General features: G+C 50.2%; 1 protein-coding gene across 3 annotated transcripts in view; it reads right to left on the bottom strand.

Annotated features, from left to right (window-relative positions):
* Positions 1-508: 508 nt before the first annotated feature.
* Positions 509-27136, bottom strand: part of NEURL1B (neuralized E3 ubiquitin protein ligase 1B) — a 40573-nt gene continuing 13945 nt past the window's right edge. For 2 of the 3 annotated variants that reach the window (XM_082456474.1, XM_082456476.1), the window contains exons 2-5: positions 23244-23789; positions 8007-8726; positions 5786-5911; positions 509-5415 (exon numbers count right to left, since the gene is read on the bottom strand). In XM_082456474.1, coding sequence (XP_082312600.1) covers positions 5171-5415; positions 5786-5911; positions 8007-8726; positions 23244-23789 — 1637 coding nt within the window. In that variant the 3' untranslated portion in view covers positions 509-5170. The remainder of the gene's footprint in view (positions 5416-5785; positions 5912-8006; positions 8727-23243; positions 23790-27136) is intronic. The other variant, XM_082456475.1, reaches the window with a different exon arrangement.

Consider the following 27136-nt stretch of genomic DNA (forward strand, 5'->3'; position numbering starts at 1 on the left):
TCCAAAAAGCAAAACTTGCATTTGCTGTGCTGGCAACTATTTACATAACATTTGCATTGCATTAGGTATTATAAGTATTCTAGAGATGATTTAAAGTATATGGGAGGATGTGCGTATGTTATATGCAAATACAACACCATCTTATATAAGGGATTTGGGCATCCGTGGATACTCCAAGGCAGGGTGGTCCTGGAACCAATCCCCTGATGATAGAATGGTGAGGGACAACTATAAACCCTGGTTGTTGGTCATCAGGCTTGCTTCTAGTTTTTTATCATTATAAATAATGCTGCAATGAACATCTTTACATATAGAGCTTATCCTCAACAAGAATTATTTCCTGGGGATATTTTCTCTGGAGTTACTTGGCAAAAGGTTTGAATATTCTCAGGCTTCTATAGACATTTTTCAAATTGTCTCCTCAAGGCTGGCAATGATTTGTATCCCTCACCTCCACTCCCCAACTGTGTAGGCAACTGTGATTTTTAAAACTGAGTCCTGAAGAGACTTTCTTAACAAGCCAAAGTTGTATTTGTTTTTTTAAACAGGAAAATTATGTTAATATAAAACAGATAAAAACAGACAAAAATCAAAACACACAACACGCAAGAGCACAACACACAGGACCAGTGCAAACCCTTCCCCACCCATTCCCCCAGGTTTTGAAACCTTTATTACAGATCCCCAAAGATTAGACTGTATTGGAGAGGTCACAGTATTGAATCAGAAAGAGAGACATTTTTAAAAAGGTCTGTACACAGGTAGTGGTGTGGGGCGGGGGACGTACACTTCCTCACTCCAACATCAAATACACATTGCAGAAGGGTTTCAGTGATGAGCACAGATTTCTAGAACACTACCACGTATGCTAGTCCCCGGCCCACTTTTTAAAGTTGCTTTCAAAAAGGATTAAAAGTGCACAGACACTTTCATAAGGCACAGACAAATTGTTGCACGAGTCATCTCACTAGGGACTTGAGAAAGACGGTGAGAAAATTAAATACCGAGAGATGCCGGGAGGCCACGTGTTCCTGAGCCGGAGTCCTTCTGCCAGAACCGGGGCAGAGACAGGATTGAGAAGCGGAAGGTGATTGCCTCTCATTCGCCAAGAGTTTGCACAACCCTATTCTGGAACTGACTGGGGGTTCTCTGTCGACTTGGGGATTGATTTCCAGCCACCAGGCCCAAGGCCTGAAAGTAGCAGGTAGCTATCTCCCTGTGTCTCCCTGGCAAGACCTGAAGGCGATTATCGGTTGGTGGGGCTCTTGAGGGTTCTGCCCAAGGCCATTTCGGCAGCAACTCAGTGACTACAAGATGCCCGGCATTCCTAATGCAGAGAAGGCTTTCTGAAGTGTGCAGGGGGCTCTGGGTCTGGAAAGCAGCTGTGTACTCACTAAGATAGACCCCCGAGGCAACAGAATGGCCAGGAAAGCCCATGGACTCTGCCCCAAATGTCTCATAATGTCACTCCCTCTGACATCAGAGCTTGGGTCCTGTCCTCTCAGCTCCGTCCTCCCGGCACCCCACACCTTGTGGGCACTCAGCAAATGTTTGTTGAATGACTTTGTGTGCATGTATACATGGTGTTTTACCAAACCCCTGGAGACTCATAACCTGATTTCTGATTTACTCAGTAAACCTTTAATGAGTACCTACTAAGTGCTACCACAGGACCCAGCACTGGATGGGTCAAATACAAGTTTACAAATCTGCCCATCTCCTGCTCTGGAGTGCAAGCTCCCTACAGGCCTTGTCTTTAGACCCGGTTCCCATCCCTTTGTCCAGAACACAGGCCACACTGACCAGTGGTTGTCGGATGACTGAAAAAACATTGCTGTAGTTAGGGGAACAGCTGCCCTGGGTAGCTAAATCCCAGAAGACTCCCAGTTCTGCGAATGGGCTAGAAAAAGGAGTTTGTCTTGACTTGGAAACAGCTCAGTTTCTCTGGTGGTTCAGGATGAACAGGCACCAGACCACAACAAAGGCGGCATCCTCTGGTCTTCCTGTCCTCGCGCTGGGGGCCCTGCTTAGGGGGGTGGTGGTCATGAGGCCCAGGAAGGTGGTGGGACAAGTGTCTCCCCAAAGTTGCCCCTGATGGGCACCCCCATGTAACAGGAGGAGGCCCTGGGGTTGGACCCAAGCTCACACGTGGCTCAGCTCTGCCGGGAGAAGGTGGGCAGTAGGCAGATAAGCCTGAAAGGAAGGACACTTGTGCTCCCAGGGTTCCGGGCGGCACAGGGGCCGCAGTCTGGGGCTGGAACCCTCACACAGGGGCGGGTGCCCAGCTCTCTCCAGGCGCTGCCCAGGTGAGCTTCAAGGAAGAAAACTCAAGCAGTCTCGAGCTTTCTGGGCTCGGGGCCAGGCAGCAGAGAGCATGGGTTTTGGCATCAGGCACTCCTGGGTTTGAAGCCCAGTGCTGTCACCTCCTGCTTCACTTCCAGCACCTTAGTTCTCTTACCTGCCAACTGGGGATAATATCGTATTTCATTGATTCTAGGAGCACAGCTTTTCCACTTAACACGTCGGAGTAAAATGAATCGAATAGCTGTGGCATCTTACAGTTGAAATTGGCAGTGTTTTTCCCTTAGTGGTACATAAAATGGTGTGTTTTGTCATCAGTAGTGTCTTTGATACGACTCAATATGGTACTAAGACCTACCTCACAGGATTGACATGGGGATGCACCTCCCCAGCCCAGTGCCGGGCACACAGTGATGCCAAATAAAGAAGAGTGGTTCCCTTCCCTCTTCCTCCTGCCCCCTCTCCAGACAGAACCTAGAGGGCGGTGTGGGCAGCTCCTCTGCAGCGCTGAATAAATCAGTTTAGAGCATCAGGAAATGTCTGGTTTTTAGAAGATAAACACTCCCTTAATTCCTCTTGGAAACAGGGAGGCTATTTATAGCAGCTGCAGAGCATGTTAAACAGGCCACCAGCTCCTTTCTTCCCAGGTAATAGGTCACCAGGCGCATGGCCTGGTCCACCCTGGGTCCAGGCCCTCGATCCCTGGATTCCTGGCAGTGGTTGCACTGACCCTGGCTGGAACCCGAGGGGACAAGAGAGAGGAGCTGGCTCCCCCAGGCCGCCGAGACCACCGGGGCTTGTGACTATGGCTCAATCCAGTCAGGGGAGCTGCTGCCTGGAGAACCACCGTCCTGGGGGTGACTAGCCCTCTCACATGGGGCCTGTGCGTGGCCTTGCCCATACCCAGCACGTGGGGGAAATGGAAGGCTCCAGCAGACCAAATTCAGCTGGGTGCCGAGCGCTGCCTAGGTATGCAAACTCTTATCTTGGCAAATGCTGGGGTGCCAGTCACTCCCATAAAGATTCTGCTGCAAAATTAAAACCTGGGCGTGTTTCCCAAGTTCATAAGGGAAAAAGAACCAATCAGGGATCCTTGCAGGGGCAAGAGTAGGGTTTCTGAAGTTGAGATCAGGTCGGAATACCAGGCAGAGGAGAAGCAGATGGTCCAAGACCTGGAGCATCACAAGGGCACGGATTGACTGGCCTTATGGGCCTTGATCTGACGAGGGGGACCCCAGACAGGTAAGAAACAGTTGCTATATGAACGCAAAAACTGAATGTCCTCCCTTCCCTGCCTCCCTCAACAGAAGAACAGATTAAGAATTGGACTAAAAACGATACCTGCTCTTTGCAAGGTGTCCTGGGCCTTTTAAAATGTGCCAGTCCTACCAAGAGCTCTGGAGTGGGCAGGTACCAGGCTTCCTCTTGGACAGATTGGGAACTGAGAAACAGAGAGGCCCAGGGACCTCCCTAAAGGTACAGCACAAGACAGGGCAGAGGTGGGGCCCAGAAGGGAATTGCAGGCCTGCCAGCCCATCAGCCTAGGTGTGGTCCGGGAGTCTGCAGAGATGGGCCCAAGCAGGGGGGAGGGGGGAGGGGTTTGGGGCAGGGCCAGGGTCCCAGGAAATGCCCAGCAAATAACCCTGGGGAGGGGGAAAGTCCCAGTGTCAGCATTTTCAGCGAGTGTCTCAGTCCCTAGTTAACATCATCCTAATGATAAGTTAACATCTTAGTAATGACCAGGGGGAGATAAGCTGAGAATCAGAACAAAGACGGGTTGCAAAGCCCTGCTTCCTTCCCCTACTTGGCCAGCAGGTCATCCTGGTGATGCCCACAGCTGCTGGCAAATGCCAGGCCCTGTGTTTCAGCAGGAAATGTGGAGAGTTGCGGAGTGACCCTTTCCAACCCCAGGTGGCTCACTGGCATCTAGGATTCTTTCCCGCCCCCAGGAAAAGGGAACCTGTTGCTTGTCTTCTCCTTGGAGATGGTGAGGATGCTACAGACTAAAAGCATATAGGGATGGAGTCAAGGGGTGGTGTGCTTGTAATTAGGCTGTCTGGGGCTGAAGGGGTGACAAGGCTTCTGGAGAAGACACCACCCAGAGCTCTGGCCCCAGCACCCAGTCAAAACTCCTCTCCAAGACTGAGTTAGAAACTGAAAAAGCAAATTGTTCTCTTATGTTCTCCGCCCAACTACTCCCCAAGGAGTTGCCGCTTTGGAGCTGTAAACAATGAGCTATTTTTTCCTCGCCTTAGAAAATCTGAGTGTCCCTTTTCTATACCATCTGAGGGAGTTCTGTTTAGGTGCAGGCTTTGTACATTCAAAACCAGCTGACGTCACAGCCCCGTAAAGTGAACAACTTCTAGTCACGCTACCGTCTGGGCTCCGGATTGCACATTCCTTAGTGTTAAATAACCTCCTAGAGCCAGGATCCCTGGATAAATACCTACACGTTCTCTCTAGGTCATTCTCACACACTCGCCCTCTCTGGACTGTCTCCCTCCCTCCCCTCCCCCTCTCTCACACACACTCAACCCAACCCCAGCAAAAGGCATTGCACAGAGGACGCCATTTCTCAGCTGAGAGGTCACCGGGGGACAGGGCAGTCTGCCAGGCAGTTCCTGAGCTTGCTCTTAGGACGGCCTTTTGGGGGCAAAGCACTTTCGAGCCAGAAGCAACCCTCGCTTGGACTGAGACCCCCGGGGGCCTCGTGTCCACGACTGTCACGCCTTGCCCACCACTGGAGAGCGGCAGGCAAGACAGCTGCTGCCCTTGGACTCCCCGGCAGCCATGGTGGTCGCCCGGCCCGGGGTGGGGGTGGGCTTCAGAAAGGTGACCTTGCTCTGGTCAAGGCCGTTGGCGGGCCAGGCTACGGCCTGTAGATCTTAATGACGTCCTTGATGGGCCGCCGGCAGATGGGGCAGCAGGCCCGGGCCTGCCTCTTGAGCCGCAGGCCGCAGCCGTGGCACAGGCACATGTGTCCACACGTGTAGATGACTGTGTCCACTTCGCCATCGAAGCACACCGCGCACTCGCTGTTCTTGCTGCCCGCCAGCTCCGGTGGGGAGAACACAGGGGACACTGGTGGGCTCAGTGGGGAGCTGGGGGCCGTCACTGCAGAAAGGGAGAACAGGCAGACCTTAATCCGTGGTTCTCAGGTGGGCTCTGCTGGGGCAATCCCAAGAAGGCAGGGCTTCTATGGCAGAATCCGTGGGGGGACAACTTTGGGAGACACCAGTTTTGGTTATTCTCCTGGGTTTTGCCCCCTTTCCTATGCTCCTACCCCCAAGCATCAAGCACCATTATCACCCTCTGGGATGCCATATCCAGATGTTTCTCCTCCCTACAGCTGAAGAAGGAAAGGATGCGGGGGAAAGGCGGCCACCTTATTTAGCCCCAGGAAGGGCTGGTACAGCCACCAGGGAGAGCCCCTGTCTCCCTGCACCCTCCACTCCCCCATCCCTGAAGGTGTGCCCTTCCTTACCCAGGGATGATTCAGATGCCGAGGAGGACTGGTTGACACTGAAGGCCATATCGGAATCGCTATCGTCCTGGGAGCCGCTGAGGGATCCTGATGGGGATGTGGTCGCAGGGCTGGACTGCAGGGTGCCTGAGACCAAAGAGACTCCATCAGGGGCAGTGGGAGGTGGGCTCTGCTCTGCTAGTCCCTGGCTCTCCACTGCTTTGCACCTTCGCTTCCTCATGTATCTAATGGGAGGACAAGAACTGCCTCACAGGGTTCTGCTAAGAACTGATGGAATCGTACAAGTGTGATAGACATTTGGTCTTTGCCACCTAGCCTCCATTCTTGTTTATTTCAGAAACAGCACTGGAATTTTGTTTGAGACACTACTTCACCCTCACACACACGATCCAGGCCAGGCCAATAAGAACTTCCACCCTTGGTCTCAGTGGTGGTTCAAGCAAGGCCTGCAAGGCCAAATTCTGTGACTGTCACTAGAACTACTAGGAAAGAAGGCACCCATTCCACTGGGAGATGAGCCTGGTGCTGTAGGGCCTGCCTGAGAGTCAAGCCAACACAGAGCAAAGTACAGCTTTCAGATGGAATCCTGATGACATCCTTTCAACACCTAGATCCAGCTGTTCCTGAATCCATCCAATATACTCCCAGACTTCTGAGGCATGTGTGTACCCCCCAAATTCCCTTTTTGCTTAGGGCACTGTGAGTGGGGTTTCGTTACTTGCAACTACAAGACTCCCAACTAGTGTTCAACATGGATGGGTCTTCTTCCCTGAACTCACTGTTGGTTCAGACAATGATGGGTTATCTCTGATGTGAAGAGACAGGCCCCTTCCTTTACCCTACTTGAGGATGGATGGACAGATTACAGAACCAGGGCTGCTGTCAGACGGGGATCAGGAGGGCAAGTCCCTGGCCTCCAAAAGCAGTCACTTCCTTTCTACCTTCTCCTGCCTTCTCTTCCTGACCACTCAAAGGCTCATCCTGGTTCTTCTGGAGGTGCTGGGGAGGGGGAGAGAATGACTCTAGGCTTAGTTCTTGCAAAGCCCCAGTGGGAACTTGGGCAACTCATCTCAGGCTGAAATGATGACTATTGTCTGATGGTCCCTTAAAAAAAAAACAACAAACCCAAACCAACCAAATTACAACCACCACTACCCTGTTCCTCCTCTGTCCTCAGTCAAACAGCAACAGTCACTGTCGTTACTATTGCTACTTATTAAACATGCTGCATGTGGCAGACACCTGCTTAAAAACATTATATGCACCTTTTCATTTCATCCTCACAATAACCCCACGATGCAGGTCATCACTCCCTTTCTACACTGAAGGAAACTGAGGCTCAGGGATTCTCTGATTTGCCCAGCATCTTCATGGCTGACCAGCCACGTGACTGGGACATTTATTTAATCTCCCTGTGCTTCAATTTTCAGGAGGATAAAACTGAATGAGGTGACATATGAAATGTTCATCGTTTCTGTTATCGTTCAGACTTTACTTCTTGAAACACGAAAATGGAGCTGTGCTCTCTGGGAACCTTCCCTGATCACCAGCCCCCCTCCACCAAGTTGGCGAGAAGAGAAGCCCCTCTGCTGTAGCGAACACCACACCGCGCAAATCTCCATTTGGGTGTCTGTGAGGACGTGAGGGCGCTCCACGGTCTGTGTCCTCTCCTCTGCCGTGCCCCATCCCACGAGCTCAGGGCCTGGCCCACAGCTGGAGGAGGGTGCTGCGTGTCTATTTGTGGCAGAATGAAGGCAAGAAGCAATCTCAAAACGGGATGGTTCAAGCCTGCGTTCCACTTTCTGTGGACGGTGTTATTCTCATTTTCCTCTTTTAAATGTAGTTGTATTTTCTTTTTCTCCTACACTTAATATACATTACATGTGTAAAAAATATTTATAATAAATCATAATAATGGAAATAAAAATTGCACCGACAATTTACCTGCCAGGCCCTGACACCAGCGGGTACTTGGGTTGGTGTGGACAAAGTGTGGTCCAGGGAGCTGCGACAAAGGCATCCCCGGGGCACTGGTTAGAAACGCATCTTCTCAGGACCCACCCCCACTGAATGGGAAACTCTAGGTGGAGGCCAGGTGGTTCTGATGCGCGCTCAATTTTGGGGGACCACCGGCTGGGCTTCAGCAGCGGCTCCGGCTACCTATCCAGTGGCGCCAGGATTCCCGGGGCGAGCCCCGCATACGCGCGGTCGGGGGACTCACCGAGGAGGCGCAGCTGGCCTGCGGCGCCGCCGCTCACGGCGAAGAAAGCCCAGAGCGCCTGCGTGGTGTCCACGCACAGCAGGCGGTCGCGCGGGCGCCCGTTGACGCCCAGGAGCACGTCGCCGCCGGGCCGCAAAGTGAAGCTGAGCGCGTCGCCCCCGCTCGGCACGGGCCCGGCGCGCGCCACCACCCAGTACTCTTTGCGGTCGAGCAGCGCGTAGGGGTCGGTGGGCAGCTCGGCGGCGCGGAGCCCGCCCGGGTCGCATGACGTGATGCCGAAGGCCAGCGCGCTGGGCGCCGCCAGCCCCGGGCGGCCCACCTCCACGAAGAGGCTCTCGCCGGGCCGCAGCGGGCGCTCGGAGAAGACAAGCGTGCGACCGCCGTCGGGCCGCGGCGCGCAGGCCACCTTGCGGTCGAGCGACAGGCTCACGTCGGGCCCGCGCGTCGCGTGGAAGCGCAGGTCGGCTTCTAGCAGCGCCGGCGACGACGAGGGCCGCGGGCGCTCGCGGGGCCCGCACGGGATGGCTGCGGCCGCGTGGTCGGCGAGCGGCGGGCCCGGGGCGCGGCCCAGCGCCAGGTGGCCCAGCTTGGCCACCACCTGGTTGTTTTCGAGCTCGTTGTTGTCGAAGTTAGCCGCGTCGTGGCTGCTGGGCGGCAGGCAGGCGCTGAAGCGGGCCTGGCCGAGGCGCGCGGGCGTCAGCGTGTCGGCGAACCCGCTCTCTGCGCGGGGAGGGCAGAAGAAGGGCAGTGAGGGCGCAGCCGGCCAGGAGCCCCCGCCTTGCCCTCCCCGCGCCCCCACCCCCACCCCCACCTGGGCCCTCCCTTTCTTTTTCTGATTCCTTCGTGACGTTATTTAAGATCCCCAGGTGCACAGAATTGGATCAAGCATCGTCCCGAGAGCACTTGACTATTCTTATCTTTGGGACGGGCAGATGAGGCCCTTCCTCCCTTTTTCCTCCCTCCTTCTCTTACTCCCATCCCTCCATCCTTTCCTCTCCCTCTTTTCTGCCTTCTCGTCTTCCTTTTTTTTTCTTTCCCCCTTCTTCCTTCCTCCCGCCCCCCTCAGAGGTTTTCATACTTTTGAAGATTTTTTTTTCTTTTAATTGGTGTGTTCGTTTCTGCTTCATAACAAAGTGAATCAGCTACACATACACATATTTAAAGGGCATTTAAAAATCATTATTGTCTGCTTCCCCAACTAGAACATAAGCTCCAAGGGAAAGAGCAAACCCTTGGGTTTGTGGCCTTAATGTGTGCCAGGTTATTATTTTAAGCTCCTTTTCACAGGTTCTCATTTAGTCCTCATACAACCTGTGAGGTCTGTTATCACCTGTTATCACCCACCATTTGGTAAAGAAGGGAGCTGAGGCACAAAGGGGCTAGGGAGCACGACCAAGGTTGCACGGCAACTAAGTGGCAAAGTCAGGACTCGAACCCGGGGCTGTCTGGTTCCATGCTGCCTCTGAAAGAAGGCGGGGCATGGGCCTGTCCTCCTCACTGCTGTGTCTGCAGCAGGGAGCACCGTACCTGGGTGCCACTCCACCTTTGAATGTGTAAGGTTTCTGCAAGAAATGGCCTCATTGTATAGGACAGGAAACTAAGGGGGCATTTTTTAAAAGTCACAGTCATGAAAATATTTTTGAATAATTTTTAGTAACATGAAAAAATGCTCTCGATCTATATTAAGTAAAAAAGCAAATAAAAATAGTGTTTGTCATCCGGGTAATACAGGCCTTCATACTTTGGTATCAAGAGATTACTTGTGGACCGTCCCTAACTAGAATGTGAGTCCCTGGAGGGCAGTGTCTGTGACAGTCTGTTCACCACCAAGTTTCAGGGCTTAGCAGAGTGCTTGGCAGATAGCCTTCATTATTATGTAGTTTACTGGATGAATAAACGAATGAGGTCTCTAGCAGAGACTGACTGCTTCTCTGAATAACAAAGATATCAGGGAAAGAAAGTATTTTGAAGTTGTTTTTGTGATCAGAATATTCTTGTTAACCAAAGCAAGTAAAGGAAGCAAGAAAAAGTGTTACTCAGACTTTTTAAACCAAACCACTCTAGCTAAGATTTTGTTACCATTCTGTAATTTATATCATGGGGGAAAAATATTTCTTCCTCTTCAGTTTTCCAAATATAAAATTAAATCATAATAACAAACATGGTTTTGCAAAAAAAATGCCCTAACCCCTGGTGAGAGGCTCATATGTTACTCCCCACCCCCGCTCCATACAGGGCAGAGTTTGCAAACTGGCCATCCAAGTTCTGATGCTGGCTTACAGACCTGTCTGGTTGGCCTACTAGTGTTTGGGGTTTTTTTTCCTTTTTTTAACTTTTTATTTAAAAATAACCAAACATATACAAATAGTATAATGAATGCTGTTTACCCAGATTCAACAATTAACATTCATGGCCAATCTTGTTTCACTGACGCCCCCATCAGGTCTCCCTCCTATATTATTTTGAAGCAAATCCTAGACATGCCATTTTATCTCAAAAAATTTCAGTATGTCTCTCTAAAATTTAAAGACTTCTTGTCATATTGTGTGTGAGAATATGCTTTTTTCCCAGTTTGTTTGAATGAAGATCCAAATAAAACCCACTCATTGTCACTGGCCTCTTTTAAGCCATGGTTGCCTCTTCTTTTTTCCCCTTCCATTGGTTTGTTGAATAAATCACCCCTTGGTCTTTCAAAATATTTTTTGAACTTGTGGCCAGTACTTAAGAGTCAGGAGATTCACTTTACACGGGATTTATAGCCTCTCTTGGAAAATCAGGTCTAGTGACACAGGACCTGAATTCTTGCCTGTCATCAATGGGTTACAGCTTGCCCTTTTGCTGAGGTTGTTTGCTTTCCTTCCCCATGGCCCTGAGCTGGCCCCTTCACCCATCTCAACTACTTGCTTGGGATCTGTGGACATTTGAGTTTGTCTTGCATTAGAGGATGCTTCCCCACAACCTGAGGGAAGAAGTAGGATTTCGGTTTGGTCCTTTTAAAAAGTATATATGTGTGCATGTGTCTGTATCTGTCTATAATACTATATGTGCATAGGAAATCAAGTTCTAGAAAGACATACAACAAAATGTTAATGGTCATTATCTCTCAGGTAGGTGAGGTTATGAGGGATTTTCTTCAGATTTTTCTGTATTTTCCAACTTTTCTACAGTAAACATATACACTGCAAAGTTTTATCATCAAAAACCCCAATATTTTGAAAAATCAAGTTTTCAATTAATATTTAACAATGGGGGGAAAATGCCTGTGATATAATATTAAATGAACAACAGAGGATACAGAACCGAATATACGATTTGATTCTAATTATGTGGGAAATGTATGCATGGGATACAGATGAAAGATATAGGAAGGAAATACATAGAAATTCGAGGGTGGTTATCTCTGGGTGGAAATTTGCTTCTTTATGGTTTTCAGATTTTCTCATTTTTCGCTAATGAACATGCATTGATTTTGTAATCAGAAAAAAAACATGAATAAAAGTAGACTAAAACAAGCACTTTTTTTGAAAAGGCATTTTAGACAAGTGGATGTTTCTGGGAGCCTCTTGGCGTAATGCATTTTCCCAGGGCTCGCTGCCCTACTACAGTCATCCAGTGAGGCCAAGCCTGAAGGCACTGGCCGTGGCTTGCCCTGGGCCTCTGCTCTTGCCAACACACTCTGCTTCTGTCCCCCACCCCCAAAGCTCTTCCTCCTGGCCCCTAACAGCTCCACATAAGAGCCTGTCCTTCAGTATAGCATCCTAATTGAGAGCATGGCTTGGCCCCTAACAGCTCCACATAAGAGCCTGTCCTTCAGTATAGCATCCTAACTGAGAGCATGGCTTGGAGATGGGTACTTAGGTTCGAGTCTTGGCTTCAGCCCTTCTTGGCTATGTGACTTTAGGTAAGTCACTTTACCTCTTGAAGTCTCAGCTTCCTCCGCTTAAATATCGTATATTAACACATATATGTGGAACCTAGAAAAATGGTACACATGAACTGGTTTGCAGGGCAGAAATTGAGACACAGATGTAGAGAACAAACATATGGACACCAAGGGGGGGAAGTGGTGGAGGCGGTGGTGGTGGTGGGATGAACTGGGAGATTGGGATTGACATGTATACACTGACGTGTATAAAGTGGATAACTAATAAGAACCTGCTGTATAAAAAAATAAAATGCAAAAATTTTTTTAAAAATGGAATAATGATGATACCTGCCCCCCCCCCACTCCCACCCATGTTGTTATAGAGATTAAATTAGATGCTTTTATAAAGAGTCTGGCACAGGGGTCCCAACCCCTGGGCCACGGACGCGCTATCAGTCCCCATGGCCTGTTAGGAACCAGGCAGCACAGCAGGAGGTGAGCAGCGGGCAAGCCAGCGAAGCTTCATCTGTATGTACAGCCGCTCCTCATCGCTCACATCCTGTCAAATCAGCTCCGCCTCCTGTCAAATCAGCGGCAGCATTAGATTCTCATAGGAGCGTGAACCCTACTGTGAACTGCGCATGCGAGGGATCTAGGTTGTGCGCTCCTTACTGAGAATCTAATGTCTGAAGATCTGAGGTAGAGCCGAGGCAGTGATGTTAGCACTGGGGAGCGGCTGCAAATACACATTATCATTAGCAGAGAGGTCTGACTGCACAGAGACCATAATCAATCAATGCACTTGAATCATCCGGAAACCATCCCCCCACCACCCAGTCCATGGAAAAACTGTCTTCCACGAAACCAGTCCCTGGTGCCAAAAAGGTTGGGGACCGATGGTCTAGCACAGAGCATGGTACAAAGTGCTCAAAACATGGTAATTATCATTATTCCTTAAACATCTATTAACAAAATGTATAGCGCACTTGCCATGTGCCAAGCCCTGTGCTGGGCACTGGCTGAAGAGGAGAACAAGCAGGCATGGCCTCTGGGTCCATGGAGCTCTCATTCCAGTGGGAGAGACAGATTTTAATGAAGCAACTGACAGAAAACTAAGTCTTCTTCCAAACTGTGATGAGTGCCACCAAGAGCTGCCATCTCACGATGCTCTGAAAGACGGGCACGTTCCAGTGGGGAACTCAGACTCCGAGAGGCAAGGTGAGTGACTCCAAGTCACACAGCTAGGAAGTGATAGAACTGGGATTCTCTGTGTGTGTCAAAGGGGGACTTGGTCAGAAGTGGGGCCTGAGAGTGGGTCAGAACAGCCCAGTCTCTGACCACGGAGCTATGACACGAAGGCTGAGGGAGTGGTGGCTGGGAGGTGGAGTGTAAGCATTTCAGGCAGAGGGCACAGCATGTGTGAAGTCTCTGAGGCGGTGAAAGCTTGGTATGTTTTTGAGGCTGGTGTTACAGAGTATGTGACGGCACTTAACGTGGGACCTGGCACACAGTAGCCCCTTGGAGAAGCTTGGGTCTCCTTCCTTTATATAAGGAGTTCTGTCCCTATCAGGCATTGTCCCTGAGTGAGACAGGCCCAAGATAGCCGAGTGCTGACCTAGGCCCGACACTTCAGAATCCACCTCTCAAAGCTTCTCTATGGAGAATCAGCCAGCTGGCTACAGGCAGAAATCCAGCCACGTCAAGAGGCCATCAAGGAAGCTTATCAAAACTTCCTGGCTCTAACCTGTGACTCGTCTCCAAATCCACTCCCTGGACCTGATGAAAGTATACACAACCATTTACTTGAGCACCTACCAGAAGCAACTCCATGCATTCATTACCCTTATCAATCCTTACCACTATCCCATGCGGCTCTGCAAAATGGGCACATTTCACAGTGGGAAAACACCGAGGCTTTGAGAGATGAAGTGAGTTATTCAAAGTCACACAGCCAGTGGTGACAGAAATGGGATTCCATCTCAGGCTATGCAACTCCAAGGCTGGGCTCCTTATGACAAGCAACGCTGCCTCCAAAATTCAAGCTGTCCTTGTTTAGCTCTTACAGCTGCCCAGCATGGGGACTCAGCCTCAGGCCAAGTGGAGTTGTGGTCCCCAGGGACCTAATATCTCTGAGAGGAAGGGTCCAACAAGTGCCCCCCCCCACCCATGATCATCCACCAAGCACCATCACGCAGCAGCAGTCCGAGGCCAGGCGCGCGGAGGCTGGAATGGCTGGGATGGGCGCCCTGACCTCCCACTCTCCCTGGGCCACCTCCAGGGCCTGCCTCTGGCCTGGGATGGAGCTCAGTTCTTCCCTTTCTTTCTCTTCCCTGGCTCTCTCAGGTCAACTGTGTCTGGGCCTGGAAGTAAAGCAGAGTTTATGCCCCAAGAGAAACCATCTGTGTGTGAAGATGAAGATGAAGACTGGACGAACTGGAGACAGAGGGGACCATCCATCAGTCACTTCAGTGTCTCAGAAGGACTGCTTTGGGCCGTGTCCTGGAGGCAGAAGTGACAGGACACGCTGACAGAATGATTGCCAGGGGAGGAAAAGAGGAGTCCAGCATGACCCCGGAGGTTTTGGCTGAGGCAACACGTGGGTGGTGCCATCCACGGACAACAGGGATGGCTGTGTGAACGTGTTCCATGTGGGAAGCCTCTCGGACGCCAGAAGGAGGTGTGAGTAGGCGGAGGGAACTCTGGAGTTCAGGGGAGGTGTCAGGGCTGGGAATATGGATTTGGGAGCCAACAGCTTAGAGATGGGACTCAAGGCCCAGCGACAGGCTCCTATCATCTGGAGAAAGAGGGTAGATGAGAGAAATGGCCTTGCCTCATTTGTTTGTTAAATTCTACAGTTGTTTAGGCACTTTTCTACATGCATGTTGTATTATATGATTTAAAGGTAAGAAGGAGGGCTTCCCTGGTGGCACAGTGGTTAAGAATCCGCCTGCCAATGCAGGGAACACGGGTTCGAGCCCTGGTCCGGGAGGATCCCACATGCCCCGGAGCAACTAAGCCCGTGCGCCACAACTACTGAGCCTGCGCTCTAGAGCCCGTGAGCCACAACTACTGAGCTCACATGCCACAACTCCTGAAGCCCACGCGCCTGGAGCCCGTGCTCTGCAACAAGAGAAGCCACAACAATGGGAGGTCTGCGCACCACAACGAAGAGTAGCCCCCGCTCGCAACAGCTAGAGAAAGCCCACGCGCAGCAACGAAGACCCAACACAGGCAAATATAAAAACACATAAATAAATAAATTTATTAAAAAAAAATAAAAGTAAGAAGGAAAGAGAATGAAGAGGGCCTAGGACAGAATCCTGGGGCTCTCAGCATATGGAGACAGGCAGGGGAGAAGCCAGCAAGCGGGCCAAGGAGGAGAGGCTCAGGAGGTGGGAGGAAAAGCAGGAGCTTTGGAGGCCCGGAGCCACGAGCAGGTCAGAGAGGCGGGGAGAGGTGTCCTGCGGCAGCAGGGAGAGGCCCGGTGAGAGGATGGAGACGACAGCTCTGGATTTGGCAGCACGAGGCTGAAGGGTGAGCTTGCAGGCTGAAGTCCAGCGAAGCGGTGCGGACGGCTCTATCGCAGCCAGGTTTTAGCACATTAGGGAGGAGTTGGATAAAATTGGAGTGAGAAAGGTTTCTGATGGTCCACGAGCACTGGCCACCCCGTGTATTACTGCCACAGCTGGGAACAACTTTCTTCAACGCACCTGGTGGTGCCCTAAGCCAGGAGAAGATGAAGTTGAAGGGCTAAAACTCTCACTGGCCGAGATACTGGGGCATCAAGGTGAGTCCTGCCAGACTGGGTCACTGATGACTACATGGGTAACTAGTAGCGACCAAATGTTGAAACTGCTCAGTATCCATATATTCCTGCACATATTACAAAGCCTAAGGAATATAAGCAGTTGTTTTTGGTTTAACTTCAAGAGAAAGCCTTGTTTGCAGAACCTAAAAATTACAAGCTGGTAGCTGCCCCATTGTTTGAATTGATGATTCACCAGGCTACGGACCCACCATTTCTTGTCTCCCTCAGCTTCTGAGCGGGTTCTATTTTACCTACAACTGCAATCCTGTGCCAGTGCAGAGGTAGAAGAAGCTGTCTCTGGGAGCACAGCTATATGCAGTGTAGAATAAACATGGTAGAAAATGTGCTTTGGGTATATCTCTTCCCCAGTCCTTAAATTGCCAACTATACTTTCTGTTGTTTGAATAGTAAATAATATGAAGAACCAGAGGGTGGTGTAAACAAATGTGATAATGTTTCATTTCCTTTGGGGCCTACTCATACTTTTTTGTATAATGTTAAAGAGAATTGATTTCTTTCTATTTGTGTTTTCTTTTTGATTTCATATTAAACATTTTTTTTAATCAGAAAAAAATTTCACGGTGGCACAGTGGTTAAGAATCCACCTGCCAATGCAGGGGACATGGGTTCGAGCCCTGGTCTGGGAAGATCCCACATGCCGCAGAGCAACTAAGCCCGTGTGCCACAACTACTGAGCCTGTGCTCTAGAGCCCGTGAGCCACAACTACTGAGCCCATGTGCCACAACTACTGAAGCCCACGTGCCTAGAGCCTGTGCTCTGCCACAAGAGAAGCCACCCAATGAGAAGCCCACGCACCGCAACAAAGAGTAGCCCCCGCTCGCCGCAACTAGAGAAAGCTGGTGCGCAGCAACGAAGACCCAACGCAGCCAAAAATAAATAAATAAAATAAATAAATAAATAAATGTATATATATATATATATTAAAGAAATTTTCACTGGGATGAGCTGAAGAAGGAAATGGGAGGGGGTGGTATAGACAACACCTTTGAGAAAGTTTCTCTCTGAAGGAGAGCAGAGAAATGGTAGTAGCCCGTGGAAGAGATTGTCAAGGGCAGTTTCTTTTAAAGAAGGGAGCTACCAGAACCCTTGTGTGTGCTCATGGGGATGATTCTGTGGAGAGGGAAAGAGAGGCTAGAGAGAGGGACAAATGACAGGAGAATGTCCCTGAACAGGCAGAGGGGACAGGAGCAGAGCTCCTTCTACCATGGCCACAAGAGGGCAGGCAGAAAGGCAGGGGTGTTGGGGATGGAGAAGAGAAGGTGAGGATGTTGGGCACTGAGCCCGGGCTTTTCCAGATGCCTCCCTGCTGCCAACCAGAGAAGACTGGACCAGGGCAGACAGACCTCGGCTGGTCCCTGGCCAGTGCTGTTTGTGACCTCAGCTTCCTTCTGCAATTTGGGGAGCTTCACACCTGCCTCACAGGCCCATGGGGAGGACTAATGGCAGGGCTGTGGAAGGAATAACCACGTGCCGGGTGCCACGCCCGGCACAGAGTGGGCCTTTAGGGGCCCCTCGTACGACGTGGCCACAGAGTGGAGCTCTCACTCCTGACTGGGAAAGGATAAGCCTTCGGGGTACCCTACCAGGCAAATGCCTTACTGTGGGGCTGGGAGCTGGGCACTGATCTGGGCTGTTTGTAAAGAAAACATTAACTGCAAAAGCCGATTACCCTCTGCTGCTCCCCACTGGGGCTCCGGATGAAGCCAGCTGAAGCCGCTCCTCCCTGCCTGATGTGGTGCTCACAGGTCCCACGCCAAGGCACCTCTCAGGTCCTGGACCAAAGCCCCTTGCCCACCACAGCCACTGATCAGCTGGGTGACCTCAGGCAAATCCCTGCCCCTCTCTGGGCCTCTGTTTCCTTATCTGCAGCATGGAGAGGTGCACTCAGACCTGCAGGCTCTGATTTCAATCTACAACTTCAAGTCTTTATCAAACAGTTTGTTCATAATACTAGTGAACAAATACTGAACCACCAACTGTTAGGTGACCTTGGCCAAGTTATCCATCCATGCTGGGCCTGCCGATGGGGATGATACTATTTCCTATCTCACAGGGTTCCTGTGAGGACTAGAAGACATCACCCAGATAAAGCCCTCAGCGTGGTGCCTGGCACAGAGTAGGTCCAATAAATTAACGAAAGGGCTCAAGTCTTTCAAGGGGGGTTAATGACTCCCTTATGAGGCCTCTGGAGAGCCACTGTTGCTGGCTATCTGGCACCCAATCCCCGCTTCTTCTGGTCTCAGCACCCAACTATTCTTTTGAGGGAACTCCCCCTGCCCCATTTCCACTCATTGCCTTGAGGAGGGAGTCTTAACTTGGCCAGTCACTCTATCCCATCCCTCTGGCCATGGAGATCAACGAGGTTAGATCTTGAGATTTTAGCTAGACCTTGTGGGAAAGCAGCTCTCCTGCTAGAGTTGTTAAGTTCGTGGGACATGGGACTGGAGCTGCTGGTGGCCTTGCCCCCAACCCAAAGGGAGAGCCTGATTGAGGATGACACCAACAAAAAGTACAGCTGAGCAAGAAATAAAGGCAGGCCAATATTCTGGGTGCTATTTCTTGGGCCTCTGCATCAAGCCAGTCTAACAGGGAGCTGTTCCCTGGAATTTTCAGTCACAGGAGACATTAATTCCAACCCCCCCTTTTTTTTTTTTTTTTTTTGCTTGAGTGAGATTGAACTGGTTTCTGTCACTTGCAACCGAAGGTTTCTGATAGCATAGCCTGCAATGCCATGGCCCTGGGCTGGCGTTCCATGTTCAGTCTGACCAGCCTTCTATCGCTTGGCAGAGGAAGGATAATGAGGCCATGACACTGACCACTCCTGAGCTGCCTGGAAGTGGGACAGGGCTGCCTCAGGACAGCATGGGGCCTGCATTCCAGAGCTCTGGAAAAGGGCTTCCTTGGAGAAAAAGGAGCCGGGAGAGGTGTGCATGACCTGGCTGAACCTTCCTCTCCTGGGTCCAAGAACTACTAAAATCAGCAGAAAGTAACTTGTCTTTGGCCCAGAGGAGCATCCAGAGAAATCAAGGCTCTCAGGATGGACCACTCCAGGCCCCAGTAAGCCCATCCTGGTTGATGCCCCTGAGAACAGTAAACTAGCAGCCACAGGGCAGCCTTGTGGGAGAATGTATCCAGCAATGCAGTTTGCATGGGGGCAACCCAGGTGTCCATCAAAGCGGGAGGCCATTAGAGAACAAGGAAGCAGAGAGACAGATACAGATAAATCTTAAAATGGGGCAAGTGAACAAAGAAAAATAGAATAAGATCCTTAGCACAATACCATCTACCTATGCATACAAAACAGCTCTACATATTTTTAAAATATACACACGCCCAAGGGCTGCCAAACATCAGACTGATGCTTATCTGGGCAGGGGAAGGCGTGAATGGGAGTGGGGATTGGAGATGAAGCAGAAAAGTCAAAACAAGAGAAGGGGCTTGTGTGATGATACCATGCCCTGAACTGAGAGGTCTGAAGAGCTCAGCTTGGTACCAGGCAGGGCGGAGGGACAGGCACCCATGCAAAGAGGGCTACTGTGATCACAATCCTGGCTGCACCCTGGGATCACCCGAGGAGCCTTTAAGAAATCTGAATGCCTGGGAGCCAACCCCGCCCCCCCCCCACCTCCCTGAGGTTCTGATCTAATTGGTCTGGGTATAACCTGGGAAGTGGGGTTTTCAGAGCCCCCCAGGTGACCTCAATGTGCAGCCAAGGCCGAGAACCACTGAACTAAAGCGTTCTAATCCTGGCTCTGCCACTCACAAGCAAGTCACTTCCCTTCTCCAAGCCCTGGATTCTTTATCTAAAAGGGGCTAAGTTGCCCTATCTTGAGGAAAGACTGAATGTCACAAGAGGGGGCACCTCAGGGTCTGGCCACAGAGAAGCAGCGCTCTCTGCTGCAGCTGGACCCCCCTGCAGGAGGAATGCTGGGCTGAAAGCACAATTTCATCAGGTGAGAGAAATAGGCAAGGCCTATGAATCTCTTTTTGTTTCTGAGACTTAATTTTGGCTCAAGTTCCAGGGCAAATACAGTGCACCCCTGTCCCACCAGATGGGGAGGACACTTCCCAGATGAGGGTTGCCAGATAAAATATAGGATGCCATGTTGCATTTGAATTTCAGATAAACAACAAATTCTTCTCTACCCAATATTCTGTAATAACTTATATGGGAAAAGAATCTGAAAAAGAATGGATATATGTATAAATGAATCACTTTGCCTTACACCTGAACCTAACACAACATTGTAAATCAACTATACTCCAATATAAAATAAAAATTAAAAAAAGAAAACAAATTCTTTTATAACTATGTCACAAATATTGCATGGGGTATACTTGTACTAAAGAAATTATTCATCATTTTTCTGAAATTCAAATGTAACTGGGCATCCTAAACTTGACCACCTTACCCAGATGCTGCTTTAGCTTTGTGTTGAGTGTCTATCCAGTGTGGTCTGAGAGAGGTGAGGGAGGGATAAGGGGTCCCTATTCTGGAGTTTCACAGCTGAGACTCTCTAAGGGAACTATGTTACCCCCTTGTTCCTAGTGAGGAAAAGGAGGCCAGAGGAATTTGCATGACACTAACATCAGTTGCCTTTTATTTATCCACTTGGTACTGTGGACACCACCCTCAGAAGCCCAGTTCTTCCAGGAACTGGGAGGGAGGGACCCCCTTTATGGTGGGATTTCTGTGGTTCTTACGTTGTGCCAGCAACAGCAGAGTATCTATTACCCAGGCTCAAACCGTACAAAATCATGACTGTTTCGCTTTCTTCTTATTTGTATTATAACTTTTTTTTTCTGATTATAAATCATTGTTGATAACTTGGGGGGAAAAAAGAAAAAAAACACCCATAACCCCTTTACCCCGATGCAACCAATGTTAATCTCCTCTTTCCCTGGGAAGGAAACATTTATTGAGCCTTGATCACATGTCAGTAACCTCTCCATTATCTCATATAACCTTTAGAAAGAAAAATAACTTTATTGCCCTTTCTGATTATAAAAGGTTTTTTACATATATATTAAAAAAGATAACTCATAGAGGTATGAAGAAAGAAGTGAAATTCACCTATGATCCCATCACCGAGAGATAGCATTCCTTCTAATCTCATTTCCCCATCTGTATGTAATTGTGAACATCGTCCCGTGGCACCTGTGCTAGGTGCTCCCTGTCAACCAGCTCATTGCAGGCACTACGGGCAGATAAGGAAACTGAGGCTCATGCCTGCCACCTGACACTGATGTTCCAGTGGGCCCTATCCTTCCCTCCAAGGGGCGTGGGATGCTGGAGGGGCTCAATAAAGGCTTGTTAAGTGAACAAATGAACAAGGGTAAGAGTCTGTGACTCCTCACAGGCTTGTTCAGTCTCATTAAGTCATCAGAGGCTGCTTCCAATTTGTATTTTTTAAAAATCCTAATCCACTTGCACTGATTATGGAGTGGCTGTGATTTCTCGGCTGTTACCCTGAGGCATGGGCTATCTGAGGGAGCAGGTGAATGAGGCCTGATTGTTTTCCTGCTCTATAGGAATAAAGAGCTCCAAAAAAGAGTGACAGGAGGTCCAGAGGAGGTTTTAGAAACCTACATTTCCTGGAGGTGAAATACCAAAATCTTCCATGGAGAAGAGTGTGGGGGGCAACACAATTAAAATGCCCAAGTAAGGCCCCGGCTTGGAGGGTGGGTAGCTCTTCATAATTTGGTCTTCCTAAGCCTGGATTTCAGGCATGTGCTTCAGCCCCCATGCAAACGGGCAGAGATTCTTACTTCTCAGCTGTTATTTCTTGAGCGCCTTCTATGTGCCAGGTGCTGTGCTGCATCCCTTTCATACACCATCTCATGTTCCCCTGCCCAACAATCCCACGAGGTGGGTGCTATCACGAACTCACTTTACAGATGAAGAAACTGAGGCACAGAGAGGGTTCGGTCACCTGGCCAAGGCCACATAGCTGGCAAGTGGAGAGCCAGGTGTGGAGTAGAGATCCGTGTGACTCCCAACCCTCTGCTCCTAACTGCTCAGAAATTCTGCTGCCTTTCTTCTCCCGGAGAGTTGGGGAGCCTGAACGCATGCATCTCCCCTCCCTGCCCAAAGGTGGTGTGGGTGGTGGTAGGCAAGGAGCCCGGGGCCAGAGTTTTCCCTCAAGATGCAGGATTGAAAGACCAGAAACAGCCCAAACATTCAGATATACAAACTGTGGTGCATCTGTATCACAGAATACTACTGGACAATAAAAAAGGAACAAACTTCTGATACACCATCAACATGGATGAATCTCAAAGACCTCGTGCAGAGATTAAGAAGCCAGACACAAATGCATATACTGTATGATTCCATTCATGTAAAGTTCAAGAAGAGGCACAATAATCTACAGTGAAAAATCGGAAGAGTGGCTGCCCCGGGAGAGAGGGGGGGCTGCCTCAGAAGGGGCAGGCAGGAACTTTCTTGGCTTATGGACAGGTGTATAAATCTGTCAAAACTCAAACTTTAGATCTGTGCGTTCACTGCAGGTAAATGACATATAGGGCTGTGTCCCCTGAGAAGCCTGCTCTCCTTTTGCTCCCCCAGAAATGGAGGCTGGGTTTGCTCAGGTGCAACCTGTGACTTCAAGAGCTAAGGTCGCAAACAGAAAGCAGGTCAATGGCTGCCAGGCGCTGGGGGGAGGGGAGGATGGGGAGTGACAGCCCAATGGGTGTGGATTCCCCTTTGGAGTGATGAAGATGTCTTGGAACTAAATACAGGTGATGGTTGCTGTACACTTTAAAATGGTACTTTTGTGTCATGTGACTTTTACCTCAATTTTTTAAAAAGTTTAAAGAGAGAGAGAGAGAAATAAGGTCTTAAGAGCAACAGACTTGTAGCCCCATGAGTTCTCACCATCTCCTCTGTTAGAGCCAGAGCCACACTTATTTGCCTGCTTCCCCAGTGGACCCTGAGCCCCTTAACCGTGGGCCTTGATTCGATACATATTGCCGACTGCCTGGGCAGTGTAAATACTAGAAGACTAGGTCCTATGTTTGACTGCTGTACGAGTAAATGGATTGTGAGTGAATGAACGAGCAAATGAATAAACACGTGTGAGTGAGTGAATATATGAATGAGTGAATGAATGAGCGAGCAAAAGAACAAATACTTGCATGAATGAGTGTGTGAGCAAGTGAACAAGGGAGTGAAGGAATGAGCACAGGAATGGATGAAAGAATGAGTGAGTGAATGAGCACGGAACTGAATGAAGGAGCAAGTGAATGAACCTGGGCCAGACCATGGGCTCTGGACCACACCGTGTGGGTTCCAATCCTGGCTTTGCAATGCAAGTCATTTAACCACTGCGTGCCTCAGTTTTCTCATCGGTAAAATGGGGGTGGTAGGTTTTCGCCAGAAAGAAATGAGTTGAAATGTGTCAACTGCTTAGAAGACTCCTGGCAAAGTGAGCCCTCGGTATTCGTGAATGTTACAGAAATACACATTCATGCGCGCGGGGACCCGCTGCCTGGTCCAGGCGGCGCCGCCCTATCCCCCTGCCAGCGGGAGCCGCGACCTACCGAGGAGCTGCACCTCGTCGGTGATGCCGTAGACGTCGATGAGCGCCCAGAGAGGGCCGCTCACGGCCACACCGCAGTGGAAGAGCACGGGCTCGCCATCGTTGACGCTGTAGAAGACACGGCCGTGGCGGTCCGCCCAGTAGGCCAGCACAGTGTCGCGCAGCGCCAGGTTCTCGGGCAGCGCCTTGGCCCAGTAGCCGGGCCGCGTGACCAGGTCGGGACAGGCGTACTTGGGGATGTCCTGGGCGCTCATGAGCGATGGGTCGTGCGCCGTGAAGCCGAAGCGCAGCGCCCCGCTCCAGCCCGGGCGCACGGCCACCAGGCGCAGGCGCACCTGCTCGTATAGCCGGATGGGCCGCTGCGTGAACGTGACCCCGTTGCAGAAGCTGTTGCGCCGCGTGGCCCGGCGCGAGTGGCCGTCCAGCCGCACGTTCTTGCCCTTGGCCTGTGCATGGAAACGCGGCGCTTCGCCCAGGACCGGGCGCCGCTCCGGGCCGGGGCCGCAGCAAGGCCGGGTGGCCAGGAGGCGCGCCGGCGGGCTCGAGTCTGCGGGAAGAGACAGGCAGGAGGGTTAGGCGCCCTCGCAAACTGTTAGGCCCCTCTGAAACTGTTCAGAGCTGTTTCACTCCCAGACAGGCCAACACCAATGAGCTGGTCACAACAGCCAGGCTGGGGTCAACTGACTTCGCCATCCCCATCATATACCTCCACATCTAGAGGCTTCCTCCAAAAGCCACTTCAGGGCTGCAAAGTCCCTCTAAAGGGAACAGCGGCCTTGGATTCTTGGGGAGTAGTGGGGAGTCTTTGGTTGCTTTTCTCTGTGTAATTTTTATTAAAAAGCAAGGCAATTTGGGCGCACTCTTGGGATCTCCAGTGCATCCTGGAATCTCAGCTCTCTGGCACTTCCTGACTGTGTGATATGCAGGAGATCCTATCACTTCTCTAGCCTGTTTCCCTGCTTGTAAAATGGGGACATTGCTTAACTCACACAGCTGCTAAATGAACATGTGGATGAAGTTCCTAGAATACTGCCTGGCACAGAGCATGTGGTTAATAAGCGACTAATAACATGATCATAATACTGAGGTTCCAAAGGACACCCAAGCCAGGATTCTGACTTCCCTTCCCCTTTACCCAAAGAAGAGGAAGGCATTCTTTATAAGCAAGGCTGGCTTTTCTACAACATACACCTTTCATAATTCATTTCTATGGGAATTTTGCCCCAAAGGACCTGGAGAATCTTGGGATAGTCTCCTTTCAAAGGATCTGGACACTGGCCACAAACCCAGGTGGCCCCGTCTGGAGGTGGGGGCGTCATCCTTCCCACCTTTCCTCCTCCATCCCTGGTTACTTACCATGCATTTCCTCATTTAATCCTTATAATAACCATATGAGGTAAGAACTACCATTATCCCCTTCATGCAGATGAAGACATGGTGTTTCAGAGAGGTTGATTTATTTGCCTGAAGTCACACAGCTGGCTTCACTAAAGGCAGAGCTTCAATTGAAGCCATGTTTGTGTGACCTCCATCCTGCCTTTTTAGCCATTTTTCCTTATTCTCTCTGCTGTTTAGGAATCAACACAGGATGGACAGAAGGGCTGGGCTGTAGACCCCTGACGTAGGAGAGGGATGCAGAGGCCACCTGTTGATTCCTTGTACCCCTAGGCAGGCCTGCTAGGCATTGAACTGGTGGAGGAGGGCAGCAGGCAAAATGCTCACTCCATTATTCATCCATCCATCCATCCATCTATCCATCCATCCATCCATCCATGCATCCATCTATCCATTCATCCATCCATCTGTCCATTCATCCATATATCCATCTGTCCATCATCCATCCATGCATCCACCCAACCATCCATCTTTTCTGCAGATGCATCTGCTGGTGTGAAGCACTGAGGGAGCACAGGTGATGATACAAATCCTGCCCTTGTGGAGATCTGAGTCTCTCCGTGGAAGAGAAGACACACAGATGAATAGACATGAACATTAGGGACCAATAATAACAATAGAGACCACATTAGGCATTGGCACTGGGGGGCTATTAGGCCCAGAGGAGACCCCAGACTCAGCCAGGGGCCGGAGGGCAGGGGGTGATGTCCACAGAACCAGGTCTTAAGGGAGTCTACATTCCAGGCAGAGGGAACACTAGGGGCAGAGGTGGAGGCAGCTGGACTTGGAGGGGAGGGTAAGTACTACAGTAGGTGTGACAGAGGGCATCTGAGGTTGGACAGCCACTGCTTTGCAGGGCTGAGGTGTGAGGGTGCCATCGCATCATAGGGACCAGACAGGAAGGCCCTGAACGCCGGCCTGGGAGGCTCAGAGTGCACAGCATGGGGAGAGGGAGCCACTAGGGGCTTCCAGTGGAGCAGGCCGGCACTGCCTGTTAGGGAGGACCCCTAAGGCAGAGAGGAGGGTGGACACAGAGCCAGGCTGTGGGCCATCTCCGGAACCACAAGGATAAGAGTGAGGGCCCACTGGACAGCAATACCAGCAGGACAAAAATCAGACGAGTGGGGGAAATACTGCCCGGGTGTAAATCATCAGGGGAGGCCACCCAGTACAGCAGAGCCTGCGTTCTCCACGCACGCTGTGGCCTTGTACCAGCCACCCAACCCTGGGCGGCAGTTTCCTCCTGTGTCTAACAGGCCGGATTCTCTCCAAGGTCTCTGCCACTGGCAAACTCTCCAGGAAACATTAAATAGGACCAGAGATCAAAAGCACCAAAGACCGCAAGCCACTCTTATTTGATTATTTTTATCTCAGCTCCCATCACTGTTGTTTTTCCAACCTTATCTCTCAATCAGAGACTTTCTTTACAAAACTGGCTTGGGAATCCTAAGCAGATGTTCCTTCAGAGTGGCCTGGCGATTTCAATGGATGCCGGGGTGTGGAGAGACACTGCTTTGTTACTACAAGGGGATGTTTCCTGCTAAACCAGCTATATGTTAGGATAAAAGGCAGCCAAGTAACCAGCGAAGTTTACATATTTGTTTAATTTTGATTATATGATCCAACTTCCTTCAGGGAATGAGGGATAAACACTACTTTTCCCTCCTCTGAGGCCAGAGTCCCGATGTGAGATAAAGAAAACCAGAGTGAAAAAGTCTCTAAGAGGATGTGTTATTTACACAGATTGAAAATGCTTAAAATGAAAGAACAAAAAGCAATCTCCAAATTGTACACCAGCGTCTGCTTTTAGCTTAGCTCAGGGAAAACAGCTTCTACATGAAACAGAAAACTGTGGCCATGGACCCCCACGGGCCTCAGAGAACATCCTAGTTCAGGGATGTCAACGGAAAACCTCAACTTTGTCATTCAAATTACAGCAATAAACACTACAGCCATATTAGAGAAAGTTTGGGAAGGAGGAGAAAATTTCCCCTCTTCTCTCCACATTCACACCTTAACTCACATTGCATTTTTCATCTTCCCTGCCTGGCCCTTATCCACGGAAGAACCACTGGCTGTGCCCTCACTAGGCGCCATGTCTTGGGCCGGATGTTTTGATACAAGGTTGTAGTTAATTCTCAATACAAATTCCCACCCACAGGATTATTGTCTTTATTTTCCAGGAAAAAAACCTTCCTGCGGCTACAAGGAGATGTGAACCCAGCTCTGTCTGACCCCAAACCAGTGCTCTTTCCTCCTGTCCTGACTTTCCTCCATAAGTAGCACAGAAGTACTAAGCCCTAAGTAGTACTGAGTACCTTTTCTAACTTCCTTGCAACCAGAGCACACATTTAATTTTGCCTCCTGCCTTTTCTTTCCTAACTCAACATTACATAAAAAGCATTTTTTCCCACATGGCTCCCAAGCATTCACTGTTCTGTTTCACGACTGCAGAATATTCTACTGAGAGCCAAAATGTCCCCTGCCGTTCCCCTCCTG

Source organism: Balaenoptera physalus (assembly GCF_965194825.1).
Source record: "Balaenoptera physalus genome assembly, chromosome: 3".
In the NCBI taxonomy this organism is placed as follows: domain Eukaryota; kingdom Metazoa; phylum Chordata; class Mammalia; order Artiodactyla; family Balaenopteridae; genus Balaenoptera; species Balaenoptera physalus.